Here is a 15,979-nt window from a genome sequence, read left to right as displayed (position 1 = left end):
TATAGGGACAGTTCCAATTTTAGGGTCTTTTGTTCTCAATATATAGGCTCCTATTACCCCCCACCCCATCCCGATTTTTCACATTTGTTGTCTGGTGACCCTAACACCCTTGGTCAAGCCAAGCATCTCATGTGCAGAAATAAACACCTGGTTGCTTTCTTCAACAAGCTACTACAAATTCTTGTTTTACTGTCTTGCCTCTTAACTCCCCCAGGACTGGGACAGGAGTTGACAGCCCTATGTCACCTTTGACTTGTCAAGCTGTGCACTTCCTTTAAACCTCTCTATTGCCATTTCTATCATTGCTTTCACTTATGCTCCTGGGGTGCTTTTGTACATTCCAAGTAGGCCATTTGTGCATATTTTTAGTAGCCATTCTTCCGAGTGTAAGGTTCCTTTCTTAGTTGTATTTATGAATAGCTCATTCTCGTTCTCAGCCTATTTACCATTGTGGGCAGCATCCATTGCTATCTGTATGGCCCTGAGGATGTCACAAGGGCTGCAGCTCTGTGCTAATTGGGCTGCAGGTTGAGAAACACTGCCCTAGAGGAATCCTCAGATTCCACTTTTAACATGCACATTTTTACAAAGTGGTTATTGCAGATTTTATAGGTGTATACATTACATGACATACAAAACACTACGCTGAGAAAATGTTATGGTTGCAAAGTCAAGCACAGCACTCAGACATTAGGAACTGTCAGTGCAACCTTAATTTGGCCCCCTGGTGCATATGCCTTATGATACACACTTTAATTACATGATCATATACTATTTATTTCCACAGGTCCCCTGCCTCCTTCAGTGCACAGGATCCCAAATCAGTGTCTGAGGGCCTCCACCCCATCCCAGCCCCTTGTCCCTAGTCTCAACCTTGGACCCTCTCTTTGCTCTACATCACAATTTATACTCCTGCCCCCCTTACCACCCCCAGCATCTCATTCCTCTGCATTCCCATCAGGCTCTTTCCTCCTCATCATCTGTGCTGCCTTGGTATCACCGAAGGAAGCATTGAGAGCACAGAAAAGTGTCTCTTTGCTCTCATGTCTCAAGTCCTGAGATACCATGGCCCTGGCTGCAAGTCCTGAGACACCATGGCCCCTGGCTGCAGGGAAAGTGCTGCTCAGCCCATGTAGTCCTGGGCTGGAACATGCAAAGGCAGTTGGCACATATGAGCATTGAAGGGCTGGAGCATTCTCAAGATGCACAGAATCTCCAGAGAATTTAGCTGCCAAACTCTATAGTATGTCTCTATTGAGTTTGAGCTAACTGATTTCCAGAGGCTCACAACTTGGCCAAATTTGGGTGGATCTTCACGGAGACAGCAAAAGGCACATTCCTGATGCCAAGGCCTCCCTGACAAATTTCAAGTCTCTGGGTCAAAGTACAGAGGCACTAGGTCTCCTTAACAAAATGGCTGTAAGAATTTTTTTATAAATGGGCAAAACAATGAATTTTTCCCTAATCTTGTTCCAAGAAACCACTGAACTGTCTTTGCTGAAATTGTTTGGAAAATTTCAACCTGAGACTGATATACAACATGACGAATTTCAGCCCATATGGTTAAAGCTTGGCAAAGTTATAAGCAACTGCAAATAGGGTCTTATAATGGCAAGTGTTGGGCAACCTTACTCACGGGTGTCACTATATGCACCTCCTTTAATATCCTGAATATTTTCTCAATACTGGATATCCTCTCTATGCTAAATGCAGCTGCCACATTGCTTGCATCCTTCCTTGTTTGGTTTCTCTTACCCTTTTATTTTTGAAGCTTTTCTTTCCTTCCTACCTGTCTACCTACCCACCAACCAGGTGCACTGAGCCTTGCTGGCACTGAGCTTTGCTGGCCTGTATTTACCTTCCTAGTCATTTCGCTGCATGGCAGATGAACAATAGCCAAGAACTGCTTCAGTGTCAAGATTCTCTAAAGTGCCCTGCATTTTTGGATTCTCAAGGTAAAACACCTTAAAGTGGCCTGATTTTCAGAAGACATCCATCCTCTGTAAAACAGGCCCCATTAAGGTGTTTCAGATTCCAAAGTACCAAAAGTTTTTGTGGGGCCAAAGTCTTAATCCTTGCCTTTCCAAGTACCAGGTCTATGTCCCTCTGCTCCTTTCACGTACCTCTTGACAGACTGAAGAGTTTTGGGGTCCAACAGTAATGAGGAAGTCCTGATAAAAAGCCAATTTTGTGAATTTAGATTAATTTTAAGTCTGGGATGAACTCTTAACATTTTCCCTTCTTTGTGGCTCCTTACCCAGAAAATCCATTTTTCATATGGAACATTTTTTCTAAGTCACAATGCTCCTCACACCTGTATATTACTTCTTCAAAGCTTTCTTCCCTTTAGTATGAAAGACATCGTAAACATCCCATGTTTCTGCTACTGCTCAACCAATGCAATTTTGCACCCATCCTCCATTTTACTAGCCGCTGTGGCTTTCACAGAGAGTTCAAATGGCAGTTTGAACCTTTTCCAGGTCTCCTCAGCATTCCCCAGAACATTTAAGGCTGGTGAGGGATTTACTTGTTGCACATCAACAGGTTTCAGAGCAACCATTTTTATTTCACCTGTCTCTTCACTGTAGTCAGCACCCCTTTTATCAAACATTTCCAGTCTGCATCCTCTTTCCCTGCATTCACCTGCACTCGAGAGAGCTGAGAATCTGTGCAAGTCAACAGGACATGCAGCACTGCATGTTGCAACTTCCAACTCCTTGCTGAAGTTTAACCCACTATTGCACCGCTGGCACATCACTAGATTCCAGCTAATACAAATTCCTGCAGCAAGAAGATTAAAACAACATTTATAGAGCACCTAGCCTCTTGGTGCTAGGGGCGGATACAACGTTTAGTTCTAACATACAAACAAAGGCGGGAATTCCCAAGTCTTGCCTTACCATTTTATCTGTCACCTGCAATGCCACACCGCCTCCGCAAAGGCCAGAGAAAACACATGAGCCCTTCAACTTGAAGGTCAAGCAACTTTGGCTCTGTCAGATCAAGGGAGAAGTGAAGGTCAGTTCCGGAGCTGAGGGGCCCTCTCAGAACCCCTCTGACAACTGTCCCATCTTTTAGCCAGGTGGCCGTAAGCTCAAGCACCTCTGCAGATCTCAGCAGCCCCAGGACCCTATGAAGAGAGGTAGCTCACTGCTAAAGAGGTCCCAAACCACTTAGAGCCAGGTGTTTAGGAGTCTAAAGAAGCAGATAGGCTCCTAGTGGGATTTTCAAAAGCATCTAAGCAGGTTAGGCATCTAACTTCCTTAGTGCTTTTGAAAATCCCACGCCCCTACATACCTTTGAAAATCTAACCATTCTACGTCAAGAGCAACACCTCCAACTCTACCCGGAAACTAATTCTGACCAGCGAGATCCCCTACCACCCGTGCAATGCACCCTCTCTGAAGCACAGATTAATAAGAAGGCATCTGCATTCTGCACCAAAGCCAGGTCCCAAATGCTCCCAAGGTGCCGCTCATGCGCAGTGCATTGCAGCAGTGTCACCTCAGGATGCCACGGGCAAAAGATCTGTTAATGCTTTATACAGAGTATGCCCAATAAAGAGTGCTCTTAGCCACAGGAAGCAACTGGGATCTAAGCAGCAGGAATGATCCTTAATCAAGGAGGGGGTTGATATACCTTCTGCTATTGCTTCCACTGGCCCACAAAAAAACTTGGCTGATCCTCAGGCAGCTTTGCCCTCAGATCTTATAAGTTCACTGTGTTGCCAGACAAATAGAAATCCAGAGCTGAGTGTCTGTGCAGCCCACACCTCCTCAGTGACGTATGACAGCCCACTATGAAACTGGATATCAGGCTAGGGCAAAAACATTCCAACTGCTTCCTATCCGTCACATCAGATTCCAGCTCTTCACCCACCTACAATGCCTTACAGAATATCACCCTTCACCCACCACTTACATTTCTACCACTACCCTATGCTCACCATAGCCCTTTCACACAGGGCTGTGTGCCCTGTAGGCTTGGAACTTCATTATATTCAAAAAGGATTCAGCATTTAAATGGCTAATGGGAACACCCAGAGTTACATTAGCTAAGGTTAGAAACATATAAGGACTATAAATCCTCCTGCTTCAGCTGAACCAGCCACTAACTGATGGGGTAGAAAGGAAGCTTCCCTCAGGATTGTCCTTTTCAAGGTTTCTTGCACCTTGCTCTGAAGTGTCTGGTACTGGCCACTATCAGAGACAAGATACTGTACTACAAGGATCACTGGTCTCATCTAATATGGCATGTCCTATCTTCCATTGTCTGTCCAATTCTCTCCGCATTCAAATCCCACTAAGATCTTTTCCAGAAATGCTCCTCCCCTGAGCTCCTGCCTGGATCAGCATGGAGCTCCTTGGGGACAGGGACATGTGTTCCACTTGCTCTCTAAGGGGTTTATTCTAGCTGTGGAAGGCTAGCTCATTAGTACCTTGCTCCATGAATGAAACAGAAAAGGCACAGACATAGCAAATCCCCTGGCCTGCTTCCCACTGCTCAAAGGGCTTTCACCTTTCACTTCAGCCCCCTCCCCCAGTGAGAGGGAACCACTCTAATAGTGGAACAGTCATGGTGTTGCTGACAGGAACTGCCAGAGCTTGGTGCCTTGGAATCATAGGGACATCAGCAGGAATCTTACAGATTTACCTGGGATGGTTTCACATGCAGTTCCTTAGGTACCAGGGCCTGCAATGGGGCCCGACTGAAAGAGCTCTCTCTTGGGCTGGAATCTGTGCCAGGGTCAGATGGGGAGAGAGCTCGTGAGGATGGGGGTAGGGATAATGGAATTTTGCACTGGCATCAAAAAGGACAAGAGGGTCATCAAGCTGGAAGGTGGGAAGTTAATGGGTTCTGTGCCAGGGTCAGATGGGGAGAGCCTTCCTTTGGGCTAGGGTTAAAAGTGTCTGTGCTGGTCACAGCGTGGTCCACAGAATTCAACAGCATGGCCTGATGCTGCCATATTATTCATACGGATGCAGTTGATGGATACTGCAGGGCCTAGTTGCCAGGCTCCATATTGATCCACGCAGCCAGGCCACAAGCTGGGACCTGCAATTTCCACAAGCCGCACCAGTGTATTCAGAATGAAGTCAGACAACTTTGTCCCTCCCCCACCAGATCCCTGGCTCCCCACTCCACTTCATCCCCAAGGGCTATTGGCATCCTTACCCGGGGGGCCAGGCTGTCTTTACAGTGCAGGCTGATTCCACACTCATCGGTGATTTCAGAGAGGTCTTCATCCTCAAACTCCTCAAGGCTGATGTCATGGGTGAGCCTGGTGGAGGCAAAGACCATGCAGTTACTGCCAAACAGACCTAACCTGCTAGCAAATGCCCACAGAGCTGTCTGGGCAGCATCAGCTTTGGTACAGATTGCTGCTGGGCCTGGGCTCAAAGAATACCAGCCACTGCACACAAAGGAAAATACAAGGGGTCTCAAAGTAGGAAAGGGATGGGGAAGGAAGTAGAGGGGGCAGGAAGAATCTGCATTCTCCTGCCCCTATTCCCACCAACAATGCATAGCTAGGTGGAACCAGAGAATTAACATTTTAGGAACAAGATCCTATATTAGGAACACATGCTGAGATGGACGATTATCCATCTAATCCAGTAACTTACTCTGACAGGAGTCAGTAGCAGATGCTTCAGAGGAAAGTACAAGAAATCCCCATAGTGGACAATTATGTGAATCATTTGCCCACAGGGGAAACAACCACTGGCAGTTAGTGGCTGGTTTATGCTCTAAAACACAGAAGATTTTCCCTTTTTACATTTTGTATCTAACATCACTATCCATAAAAATACTCAATTCTTTTTTGAATCCATCTAAGCTCTTGGCTTTCAGTGGTACTTTGTGGCAGTGAATTCCACAGGCTAATTGTGCCTTGTTTACAAATGTATTTCCTTTTAGCAGTTTCATTGCATGCCCCCTTGTTCTTGTATTCTGAACACATGTGAATAGGAGCACCCAATTTCCCTTGTTCAAACATTTGTTGTTTTATATACCTCCATCATATAGCTCTCATCTAGCTTGTCTGTAAACTGAACAGTCTCTAGTCTCATCTACATACAAACTTGCACCATTTTGACTGGAGATGTGGTTTTAAACTGATTTAGTAGAACTTTGTTGTAGAGACTGTTATTTTAGTTTACGAGTGGCTTCTTTTTGTCCAGAATAATATGTTTAAAAACAGATTATGGTAAACCAAAATAAACGACTCTTAAACTGAAATCATAGCGGCTACACAGGGGTTTGCACCTGTTTAAACTTAAATCAGTTTTTAAGCCAGTTTAGTTAAACTGGTGCAACTTGTGTGTGTAGATAAGGTTGCAGGCTATTTTCTCTACTCATACAGAAGAGCATTTTCATCATAAGTGTCTGAATCTAGCTGGAGCAGAGATTTTGGCCAGAAAACCCCAATGGCTGACATGGTCCATGGAGAAGAAAAGGCCCCAATATTGGAGTGGAGAGGAACAGACCCAAAGACAAGGGCACTCTGTGGGACAAGAGCAGGAAGGGGAATGGGTCAGGGTTCCAGATGATACTAGTGAGGAAGGGCAGGGGGGACACTTACATAATCCACTGCTTCTCAGAAAGGCCAAGAGTCTTTGAAAGACCAATCTCACCCTCCAGGTTTGTTTAGATTCCCCTCGGTCCTGGATGCCAAGGTAGCAGCCATGCCCAGGAGCCCTTTTTATGCTCCTTGTATCCCCCCCGGAACATCCAGAGTTATAATGCCAGAAGGCAGGAACTTGCCCCACCCTATCCCTAGTCATGTCATTGCTGAATCCTCCTGAGACACCAAGGCAGCAGCCAGAAACGTCCTTCCCCACTGCTGGTAAGAAATTCAAGGGAAGAGCATGTCAATCTGTCCACTCCTAGAGAGACAGGGCAGAAAAGGGGTGGGGAGGGTAATCTCCCCTCCTAGGTATTTCTAAGGATCTAGCTCCCCACCCAGGGTCCCTTTCACATGCAGCCTTCTGCCAGCGTCCAGCAGTGGGGAAGAGGCCATTTTGGGCAAGGGTATTGGGGCAAACCTCGGGGACTTTTACTATCTGCACAGAGTAGACAGGAGCTGAGGGGAAGAGAGACTGCAGCACAGACATCCCTTAAGCTGATCTTTATTGCAGAGGTCAGCATTTGCACTGCTTCCTCAGCTGCTCTCAACAGATACCCCCTCTCAGCTTCCTCTTCACAGGCCTGAGCCTCCTCTGCCTTACAGCCACCTGGTGTCACTTATCATACTGGGACAAAATGAGCATGAAATGCTGGCATTCTGATTTGGGGGAATTTGACACACACTGAACAGGTGAAAGTGATGCACAAGGTGCCAAATTAGGGGGAAACCAGACCCCATGTTCCCCAACTGCTTCCCCCTCGGCCTGCTATTCTGTAGGAAGTGGGGAGAGAAGGTCTAGCTTTTAAACTTCAAAGCATGAATCGATTCCCTCTCCGGTTACACAGGGTCAGACAGGATCTGCCACTAATGCTCATCCTCTCATGCACTGCTGAGAGTCAGGGCCCTGGGACACAGGCAGACAGAAAGAGACCTCCTTGTGGCTGAGCAAAACGGAGCCCTTACAAGATCCACAACCTCTCAGAAAGGCCTCTCAAAAGGTCATGGCTGCCTGCACTCCAAATGCTGCAGAACTGACCTCTTGGGGTGGCAGTTCCAGGCCTGCCTAGTGGGATGGTTGGACAGCAGAGAGTGCTCAGCTTTCTCTTTGGGACAGGGCGCAGCCATGCAGACTAGAACTGTATCTGAGGGCTGCTTGCTGTAGTAAGCACTGGGGAGACAACAGGTTTATCGCCAGCCATGGAAAGCAGAGATGCCAGGCCAGAGCTTGGAAGAATCACTGAGGAGCACCAGGATCTCCAATCTCGTCAGTCCTCCCTCTCCATGAAGCACCTGCATTAATACTCCTCTTTCCCAAGGAGCCTCCCCTGCTCTCACCCCTTTCACTTGCTGCTAAAGTAAACACATTTCCAGCAACTGCTCCTGCCTCAGACACTGAGGGGCTTCCTGCGTGTGAGCTCATGACTGCTCTGATGGGGAGGAACCAGCAGTCCTGGCTGCTCTGGTCTCCTCTGTACTCAGCTACCATGCAGACCCATATGCAGCAAATAAACTATGGGCCAAGTTCGTACCAAGTTCACTCCTGTTCTGCAGGCATCACATGCAGAAGGAGGGGATGCACCCAGAAGTGCTTGACTGCTTCCCGGCCCTCCCTTCCCACCATTCCCTACCATTTCTCCCACTGATCCTCCAGCCAGCTCTCCTCTTCTGTGGTCGACTCCATTCTCAAGGCCAGCTGCATTTAAGAGGAACCCCTTCCTTGTTGTTTCAGGGCCCCAGGGAGAGGAGCCAGGCTCAAAGGATCTGAGCTCTGCGTGTGCTGCCCCTCTGCCTGCCCCAGCTCAGAGCCCGTTGTCTCCTGCGCCACTCTCTGCCTCCCCACTGCGCAATCTAGGGGAGCTCATTAAAAATAGATTGAATCAGCTGTCTTGGAAAAAAAAATAACCCACTGAGCTGAGATGGTGCCAGGCCCTGCACTCTGCCGGGCTGCTGAGTCTCTCAGCCAGCCAGCCAGGCTCCTGCTCCATAGCCGTTCCTGCACCCCGCAGCCTTTATCACCAGCAGACAGGGTAGAGGGCATTGAGTTACCACATCACTGATACCAGCTCTGCTGAGCCACCTTCTCTTGCCCTTGCAAGGCCCCTACTTGGTCTGGTCAGCCTCTGCATGGACTACAGTCCCAGGTGGGAATGGGGAAGTCTGCGGCTTTTACTTGTCAATGAGAGAACCATCATTTCATCTACAAAAAGAAATTTAAAGGGGCAGCACAGTATTTAGACACACATGTAAGTGCCTGACAAGGACAAGGTGGGGCTGCTTGTGTTTCACGTGCTTTCAGAAATGATCTAAATCCTCAGACTTTCAGCCTCTCCCCCACATCCCTCTGCTGGCCCATTCTGGGGATAGTCTCTCTGCCCAGGGTCTGGCAATGGTGTGGTCCAGGGTAGCAGTGAGCACAACCAGCTCCCCTGGGTCAGGTGCTAAGGTTGGGTTCATGTCAAGCTTTTAAGAGAGCGGAGGGGAGTTAGAACAACATCAACAGCTACTCTGGTAACCAAGCATTCAATTCCACAAGTTTAACAGGAACAAGCGAGATCTGCCCTATGAAAGCATCACAATAGAAAGACCTCTTGCTGCCAGTGAGCCCTGACACAGGGAGACCAAAATCAGGGCTTGAAACACCCAAAATATACTAGCCCTAGGACTAATCTTACTATACAGGGCAGAGTCCTGTGTTGTAATGCCTCCAAACTACACCCCTTGTGAGTTAAACAAATTAACTCTGTGTACTTTTTAATGGGTGCTGCACTGAACTGTAAGTTAAATCACCAATGAATTTTCTATTTAATATCCTTTAAAAAGTGTAACCTACATAATCTTCCTGGCTTTAATTCCACTTCCTCCATCTTCTTTCTTTCCTATAATAAATCATGAGGCATCTTTTCCCGTACTGTTTTTGGTGTCTATTTCCTCTTTTCCTTCTCTCTCTTCCTTTCCCTGTATTTTCTTCTCTATATCTTCCCCTTGAATTTCTCTCTAATTTGTTTTCCCATCTCTCCCCCGCCCATCCCCTCACACTGAGGTGTCTGGTAACATTTCCAAGCCTAAGGAGTCAGAGGACTAAATATGCTAAGCTAAAGATCAATGAGAAGATGTGGGCAGCTCACTGTCCAGTCAAAAGCAACCCCATTCCAGCTGCTGGGAAATGGGAGGTGCTGGAACCTCTACCATGGAGCTGTCCCTGGACTCTGCTTGTCATAGATTTTAAGGCCACAAGGGACCATTATGTTCTTCTAGAGACTGACCCCCTGCATAACACAGCTCATATAACTTCACCAAGCAGTTCCTGCTGCATTAGATCCATAACTTGTGGTCGAGCTAGAGCAGATGGTTTCAAAAGACATTCAGTCATGATTTAGAGACTTCAAATGACGGAGAATCTACCACATCCCTAGGATAATTCACCACGGGAACAGTTTACCTCACTGTTAAAAATGTGCACCTTATTTCTTGTCTGAATTTGCCTAGCCTCAGCTTCCAGCCATTGGATGTAATTATACCTTTGTCTGTTAGATTAAAGAGCCTTCTGCTATAAGCAGTCTTCTCCCCAAGTAGCTACTTGTAGACCATGATTAAGTCACCTCTTAGCTTTCTCTTTAAGTTAAAGCTAATTAGAAGGGAGCTTCTTTACTCTCGCTCCCTCTAAGACAGGTTTTCCAGATCTCAAATCATTCTTTTCTGAACCCTTTCTAGTTTGTCAGCAACATTGTTAAAGTGTGGACACCAGAACTGGACACAACATTCCAGTATTGGTCATGCTAATGGCAGATACAGAGGTAATAACACCTCTATACTTCTACCATTATTCCCTTGCATATACATCCAAAGATCACATTTGCTGCTAAGCCACAGCACCACACTGGAAGCTCATGACCACTTGATTATCCACCATCCTTCCAAAAGCCTTTTCAGACTCTCTGTTTTCCAACTTATAGTTACCCTTCTTACCACCAGATAGACATACATTGGTTCCTAGATATACATTTGACTACATTAAAAATCATGTTGTTCAAATGAGTCCACTTTACCAAGTGATCCAGAGTGCTCTGTAACTGACCTGTCCTTATCATTTACTACTCCATCAATTTTTGTGTCATTTGCAAACTTTATCAGCAATGATTTTCTGGCAGATCATTGATAAAGATTATGAAGGGCTCACAGGCTCCATCTTTTTTATCAGCTAGTAGGCATCTGATACATTTTAAGTCCCTCAGCTGATGGAAGGGAGAAAGAGCTCTCTCGACCTATTTCCCCCTGCCCCTCCCACTCAGAAACTTCCTGGCTGCTGAAAATATAGGTCTCCATTTGCCCACATCCATTTTTGATTCTCCTCCCCCAGTGATTAGTTCCTACACTTGCCTCTGCTGCTGCTCAGAGCTTCTCCAAGTACTAGCAGAGTGAAACAACCCTCATTTCCATCAGTTTCACTGCTGTTTGTAGAAATCTGAATAGCTGTTGTCAAACCCACTAAGGCTCTGGACAGTTTTCACTGTGAGCACTGGCAGAAGCAATGGAGCCATCAGTCTGCAGACTCAGGCAGATATAGTTGCATCAATTATACCTAGGTGACTTGAAGATTTTCCTCACAACCATATGAGCTAAAAAGTTTGTTTTTTAATGAAAGTTCATGTTCTGCAGAAGTTGAAGGCATTCACCTGGAGAAGCTTCCTATTCACCCTAGGTGAGGGGATTTTTCAAGCCCTGCTAACAATAATAATAATAATGTTTAGCATTTACATAGCATGTTTCACCTTTCTGGTGCTCACACTGACAGCCCCCTTAAAAGAAAGGAAATATCATCTGCATGTTACAGGTTGTGAAACTGCCGCAGAGAGAGTAGAAGGGACTTGTCCAAGGTCACAACAGCAAGCCAGTGGCAGAGCCAGGAACAAAACCCATGACAATCCTGTCTCCCAGTCCCATGCTCAGTCTGCTAAACCACGCTCCCTTTTAGAACCAGGAATAGGACCCAAAGTCCCTGCATCCTCAGTCCACTACACGAGTTTCAGAGTAGTAGCCGTGTTAGTCTGTATCTGCAAAAAGAACAAGAGTACTTGTGTTTCTCAACCTTTTTGATACCAGGGATCGGCTGCCTTCCTAAACTGTGTCAGGGAGATTTCAGGGACTGGTGCCAATCCACAGACCAGCCGTTGAGAAACACTGCACTAGATCACACAGTCTCTCTGCCTCCTCATTCTGAAGAGAACAAGGAAGTAGATCTAGACTTCGTGCAGCCCATGATGGCTGCTGGCTTTACAGGGTAACTCTTTCATTGTTGTCCCATCTACCCACCATTCTTTGGAGTGGGGAGGAGGGAGAATATAAGGCAGTCCGTGATCCCCGCCCCCCCCAATACACACACACATACACACTTCACAAGATGAGCGCTTATGAAGGCTGATGTGGGCAGCTGTGAGTGGGCAGCCTAGTAAATTGCTATATTAAAACATGTTCCTTTCCATTAATTTTATCATCATCAGAGTCATAATTCTTTGTATTATTTCATGGACCATCCAAATCCTGTCAGCACATCCCTAGCTGCTCTTCTCCAACCCCGCCTCACTTTAGCAGGTATGAGTGTGTTATGAAATTAGCCTTCACTCCTTGAAAGGCCCAAGGTGGAATAGCAGGGAATGCTGCAACTCAAAATTGAGGTGCATTGACAGAGCTGTCTGTGGTGCTTTTGCATTAAAAACTGGACACTAGCTGGTCTTCTTCATTCTTGCTCCTTCAGGGATCCACACTGGCTTGGAAGAAGTCATTAGAATCCCCTCAAGATGCTCAAACCCTTCCTAGCAACAGCTTACATGCAGCATGAGCAACAAGCAGACAGCCAGGTCACTTCCTGCAAAATGCACCAGGTCCCAGGGCATGGAGAGATCTCGTTATTACCCAGCAGGCCAGTCTCCTTGTTACCTGTGACACTGTGCGTACCAAGAGCTTCCTACCCAGGTCATTTAACATAGGCAAAACAAATCACAAATGTATCTTTGCAAGTGACACATCTTGCCTCTATCAGCACATAAAAGCTGCAGACTCCAGTTGCGAAAGCCAGTGATAAAAGTTGCATTTTAATAACTTATGTTTCTCCAGGGCACTAACATACAGAAGTCACTTTACCAGCCACTTTAATGCAGCCACCTCTGGGGCAGGAGCTGGCAGCTGATTAACAGACAGAGTCATGCTACACAACAGTTCAGGAAAGGAGGTGAAGAATAATTCTGTGTCCATCTGAACCTGTGGAGGGAATGTAGGATCACAGAACAGAATCATCTGAGCTGGAATTTGGCTAGGATAGCAAGGTTCCCACTCTGAATCTTGTGAAATTGTAGAGATCTTTGATGAACAGAAGCAGTCAGGACTTTGTTCTGATATTCCATCTGCAAGTCAGCACCATACTGGGGCATTCAGTACAGTCAGGGCCGGCTCTAGCCATTTCGCTGCCCCAAGCACAGCGGCACGCCACGGGGGGCGCTCTGCCGCTCACCGGTCCCGCGGCTCCGGTTGACCTCCCGCAGGCAGGCGTCCCTGCGGAGGGTCCGCTGGTCCCGCGGCTCCAGTGGACTGCGGATGCTCCACCGGAGCCGCGGGCCGTCGAAGGACCTCCGCAGGGACGCCTGCCTGCGGGTCCACCGGAGCGCCTGCGCGCCTCCTGGCAACCGGCAGAGCGCCCCCGTGGCGTGCCGCCCAAGCACGCGCTAGGCCGCTGGGCCTGGACCGGCCCTGAAACGTGCTTAGTTCAGAGGGAACCTTTCGACTGGGCTCCGTTCCTGTTCCCCCACACAGGAACCAGGGGTCTTTGCTTCGCAAAGGACGTCCTGAGCAGCGCCCTTTTGTAGAACTTAAAACAATGCCCTGCCCTTGCCTCTGAGCTTGACTACTCAGAACCCCGAACACATCACAGACAATCACCTGTAGGGCAGGGCTTGATTTCCATCTCAGCCTAGACTCCTGAACTCTGGGGATACAAAGAGGTTCACTCCTTTCCTAGAGACCCCCTCTTTAGAAGCCTATAATAGGAATGCTTGCCCAGCTCCTTTGTGACAGTCAGGGCATGTCTCGACTACGCGCCGTATCGGTTGCGTTAATTGATTGCTCGGGATCGAGATATCGCGTCTGTCTAGCACGGGAATATCGATCCCTGAGCGGCTTTATCGATTCCGGAACTCACCAACCCAACGGAGTCGGAATCGCATGGCGAGGCGCGGACATCGATCCCGCGCGGTGAAGACGGGTGGTAAATCGTTTTAGATATTCGACTCAGCTACGCTCTCCGTAGCTGCAAATTGTATCTAAAATCAATTTACCGGTGTAGACTGGCTCAGACTCCCAGAGGTTCAGGTTGTCTCTCTCAATTCCCTGAACCATGCAATAACTCCTTGGGGGTAGCTTTCCCGGAGCCCTGCTGTTCAGCATCTAGATGAGCTATGGCTCTTTTAGGAAGCTGAATGGGTGTGCCTCAGGGCCAAAGATGCCCCAAACATCTCTCCCACCCACCAACCTTCTGTTACATTCCTAACACACTTTTTGCAGCATCTCCTCCAGTTTTTTCTGGATGGTCCTACCAAGTACAGGTCTCTTCCAAATTTCTAGCCTTGGCTACACTGGGAGTTGCAGTGCTGGTGGGGCTTTACAGCGCTGCAACCACTCACCATCCACAATGCAGGGCACATACAGCGCTGTATCTCCTGGCTACAGCGCTGGCTGACTCACCCATTGCCTGGGGAATGACTGCAGCGCTGGTGATGCAGCGCTGCTTCCGGGGCCAGGGGCACAAAGCGCTGTTATTGGCCTCCAAGGTAGTCGGAGGTATCCCAGATGCCTGTTCGCCACTTTGCTCATCAGTTTGAACTCTACTGCCCTGGCCTCAGGTGACCCCCTTAAAGCCCTGGAATTTAAAATCCTTCCGTTTGCTCAACCAGGATGGAGTGCAATCAGTGAATCTTGCAGATGACATGCCTCCACGCGCCACGAGCCCCAGTTGGAGCATGGCGAGTTGCTGGACCTCATCAGTGTTGAGGGAAGAATCTGGTGCAGTCCCAGCTGCGCTCTACTGCGGAATTGCTACCTATGGGCAGATATCAAGGCCATGCTGAGGGGCCATGACCGGGACACGCTGCAGTGCAGGGTAAAATGAAGGAGCTACGGATGCCTTGCAAAGCCCGCGAGGGAACTGCCGTCCGCGTGCTGCCCACGACCTGCCGTTTTTCACAAGAGCTGGAGGCAGATCTGGGGTGGCCCACACAATCCGAGGACCATGAGGCACTTCAGAGCAGGAGGGGGGAGGAGGGAGGGAGGAGGAAACCGAGGTGGGTATGGGGTGGGGGAGTACCCCGGAGTCCCTGAGGCATGCAGCCAGGGCTCTTCTCAAGCAAGAGGAAGGTAGCCAGTCACAGCAGCCGGTACTTGGGAGGCAACAGAGGAGTGGGTTCTGGTAAGTGGCTTTTATTTTCGGATGGAAATTTTTTGGGAGAGGAGGAGAGGGTTGGGCTGCATGCCATGCCTAGATGTGGAATAGAGGGGCAATGCGCTGCTGCCGCAAGTTATTGAGAGAGCCACTGTGGTCTTGTCCCAGTCAGGCTAACGTGTCCATGCCACTGTGCGTGAGGGGTGGGGGCTATGCAAGACACAGGAAGTGCATAGGGACCAGGGCAGATCCGCATGTGTGTAGAGACCTCCGCGCCTTCCCAGGTGACCGCCGCGAGCGAGATATCTTCCAGGATCAACTCCTGTGGAATGTTTGGAGATGTTCAGGTGAGTGCCCTTGCAGCTGTTTGCTCCCCAACGCACAGAACCCCGAGGACAGTACAGCCCTGAAGCAATCAGTCCCTTACTCACCATTTCGGGGCTCCTGTGGTTATGTGCGTTCTCTCTGGTATGGGAAAATTATGCTATTGAGCGTAACTCCTCACTGGGTGAGTAACTGTTGATATAAACTGCACGTTCTTAAGTGTTGCCTTTTGCTTCCACAAGCACCTGAGATCTTGGCTGCCGTGTTTCAACACTCAAAGACTCCAAAACCTCCGAAGAAGCAAAGACTGCTGCAAGCAGTTTGGATCACTCTTCACAGAGATCACATTCAGGACTGGAGGGAAAGGGAAAGCCAGGATCTGCCGAAAAACGCAGCGGCCAGGAAAAAAAAGCACGAGCTGAAGCATCTGGCGCGCCATGGACTCATACAGGCGCTCGTAGCCATGCACGCAGAGCACTACCGGCGGCACCCCCGTCCCAAACCTTTCCCTTGTGCCCAATTCTGCCAAAACCCCCTTCCCAGCATCCAGTTCTTACCACCACCAGCTGCCTCCAACACCTATACATTCACCAAGCAGCCCTGAG

The 15,979-nt window shown here is 48.3% G+C and overlaps 2 protein-coding genes across 4 annotated transcripts in view; both read right to left on the bottom strand.

Moving 5' to 3' along the window:
- CRY2 (cryptochrome circadian regulator 2) overlaps nt 1-15,979 on the bottom strand; it is a 208,057-nt gene that overhangs the window by 138,899 nt on the left and 53,179 nt on the right. The window lies entirely within an intron of this gene.
- MAPK8IP1 (mitogen-activated protein kinase 8 interacting protein 1) overlaps nt 1-15,979 on the bottom strand; it is a 53,961-nt gene that overhangs the window by 31,946 nt on the left and 6,036 nt on the right. For all 3 annotated transcript variants that reach the window (XM_075065271.1, XM_032775099.2, XM_032775101.1), the window contains one exon: nt 5,176-5,281. In XM_075065271.1, the coding sequence (XP_074921372.1) occupies nt 5,176-5,281 (106 nt within the window). The remainder of the gene's footprint in view (nt 1-5,175; nt 5,282-15,979) is intronic.

Source organism: Chelonoidis abingdonii, chromosome 4 (genome assembly GCF_003597395.2).
Source record: "Chelonoidis abingdonii isolate Lonesome George chromosome 4, CheloAbing_2.0, whole genome shotgun sequence".
NCBI classification, from domain to species: domain Eukaryota; kingdom Metazoa; phylum Chordata; order Testudines; family Testudinidae; genus Chelonoidis; species Chelonoidis abingdonii.
The sequence above is the reverse complement of the archived record's forward strand: the minus strand, read 5'-3'. Positions and strand labels throughout refer to the sequence as shown.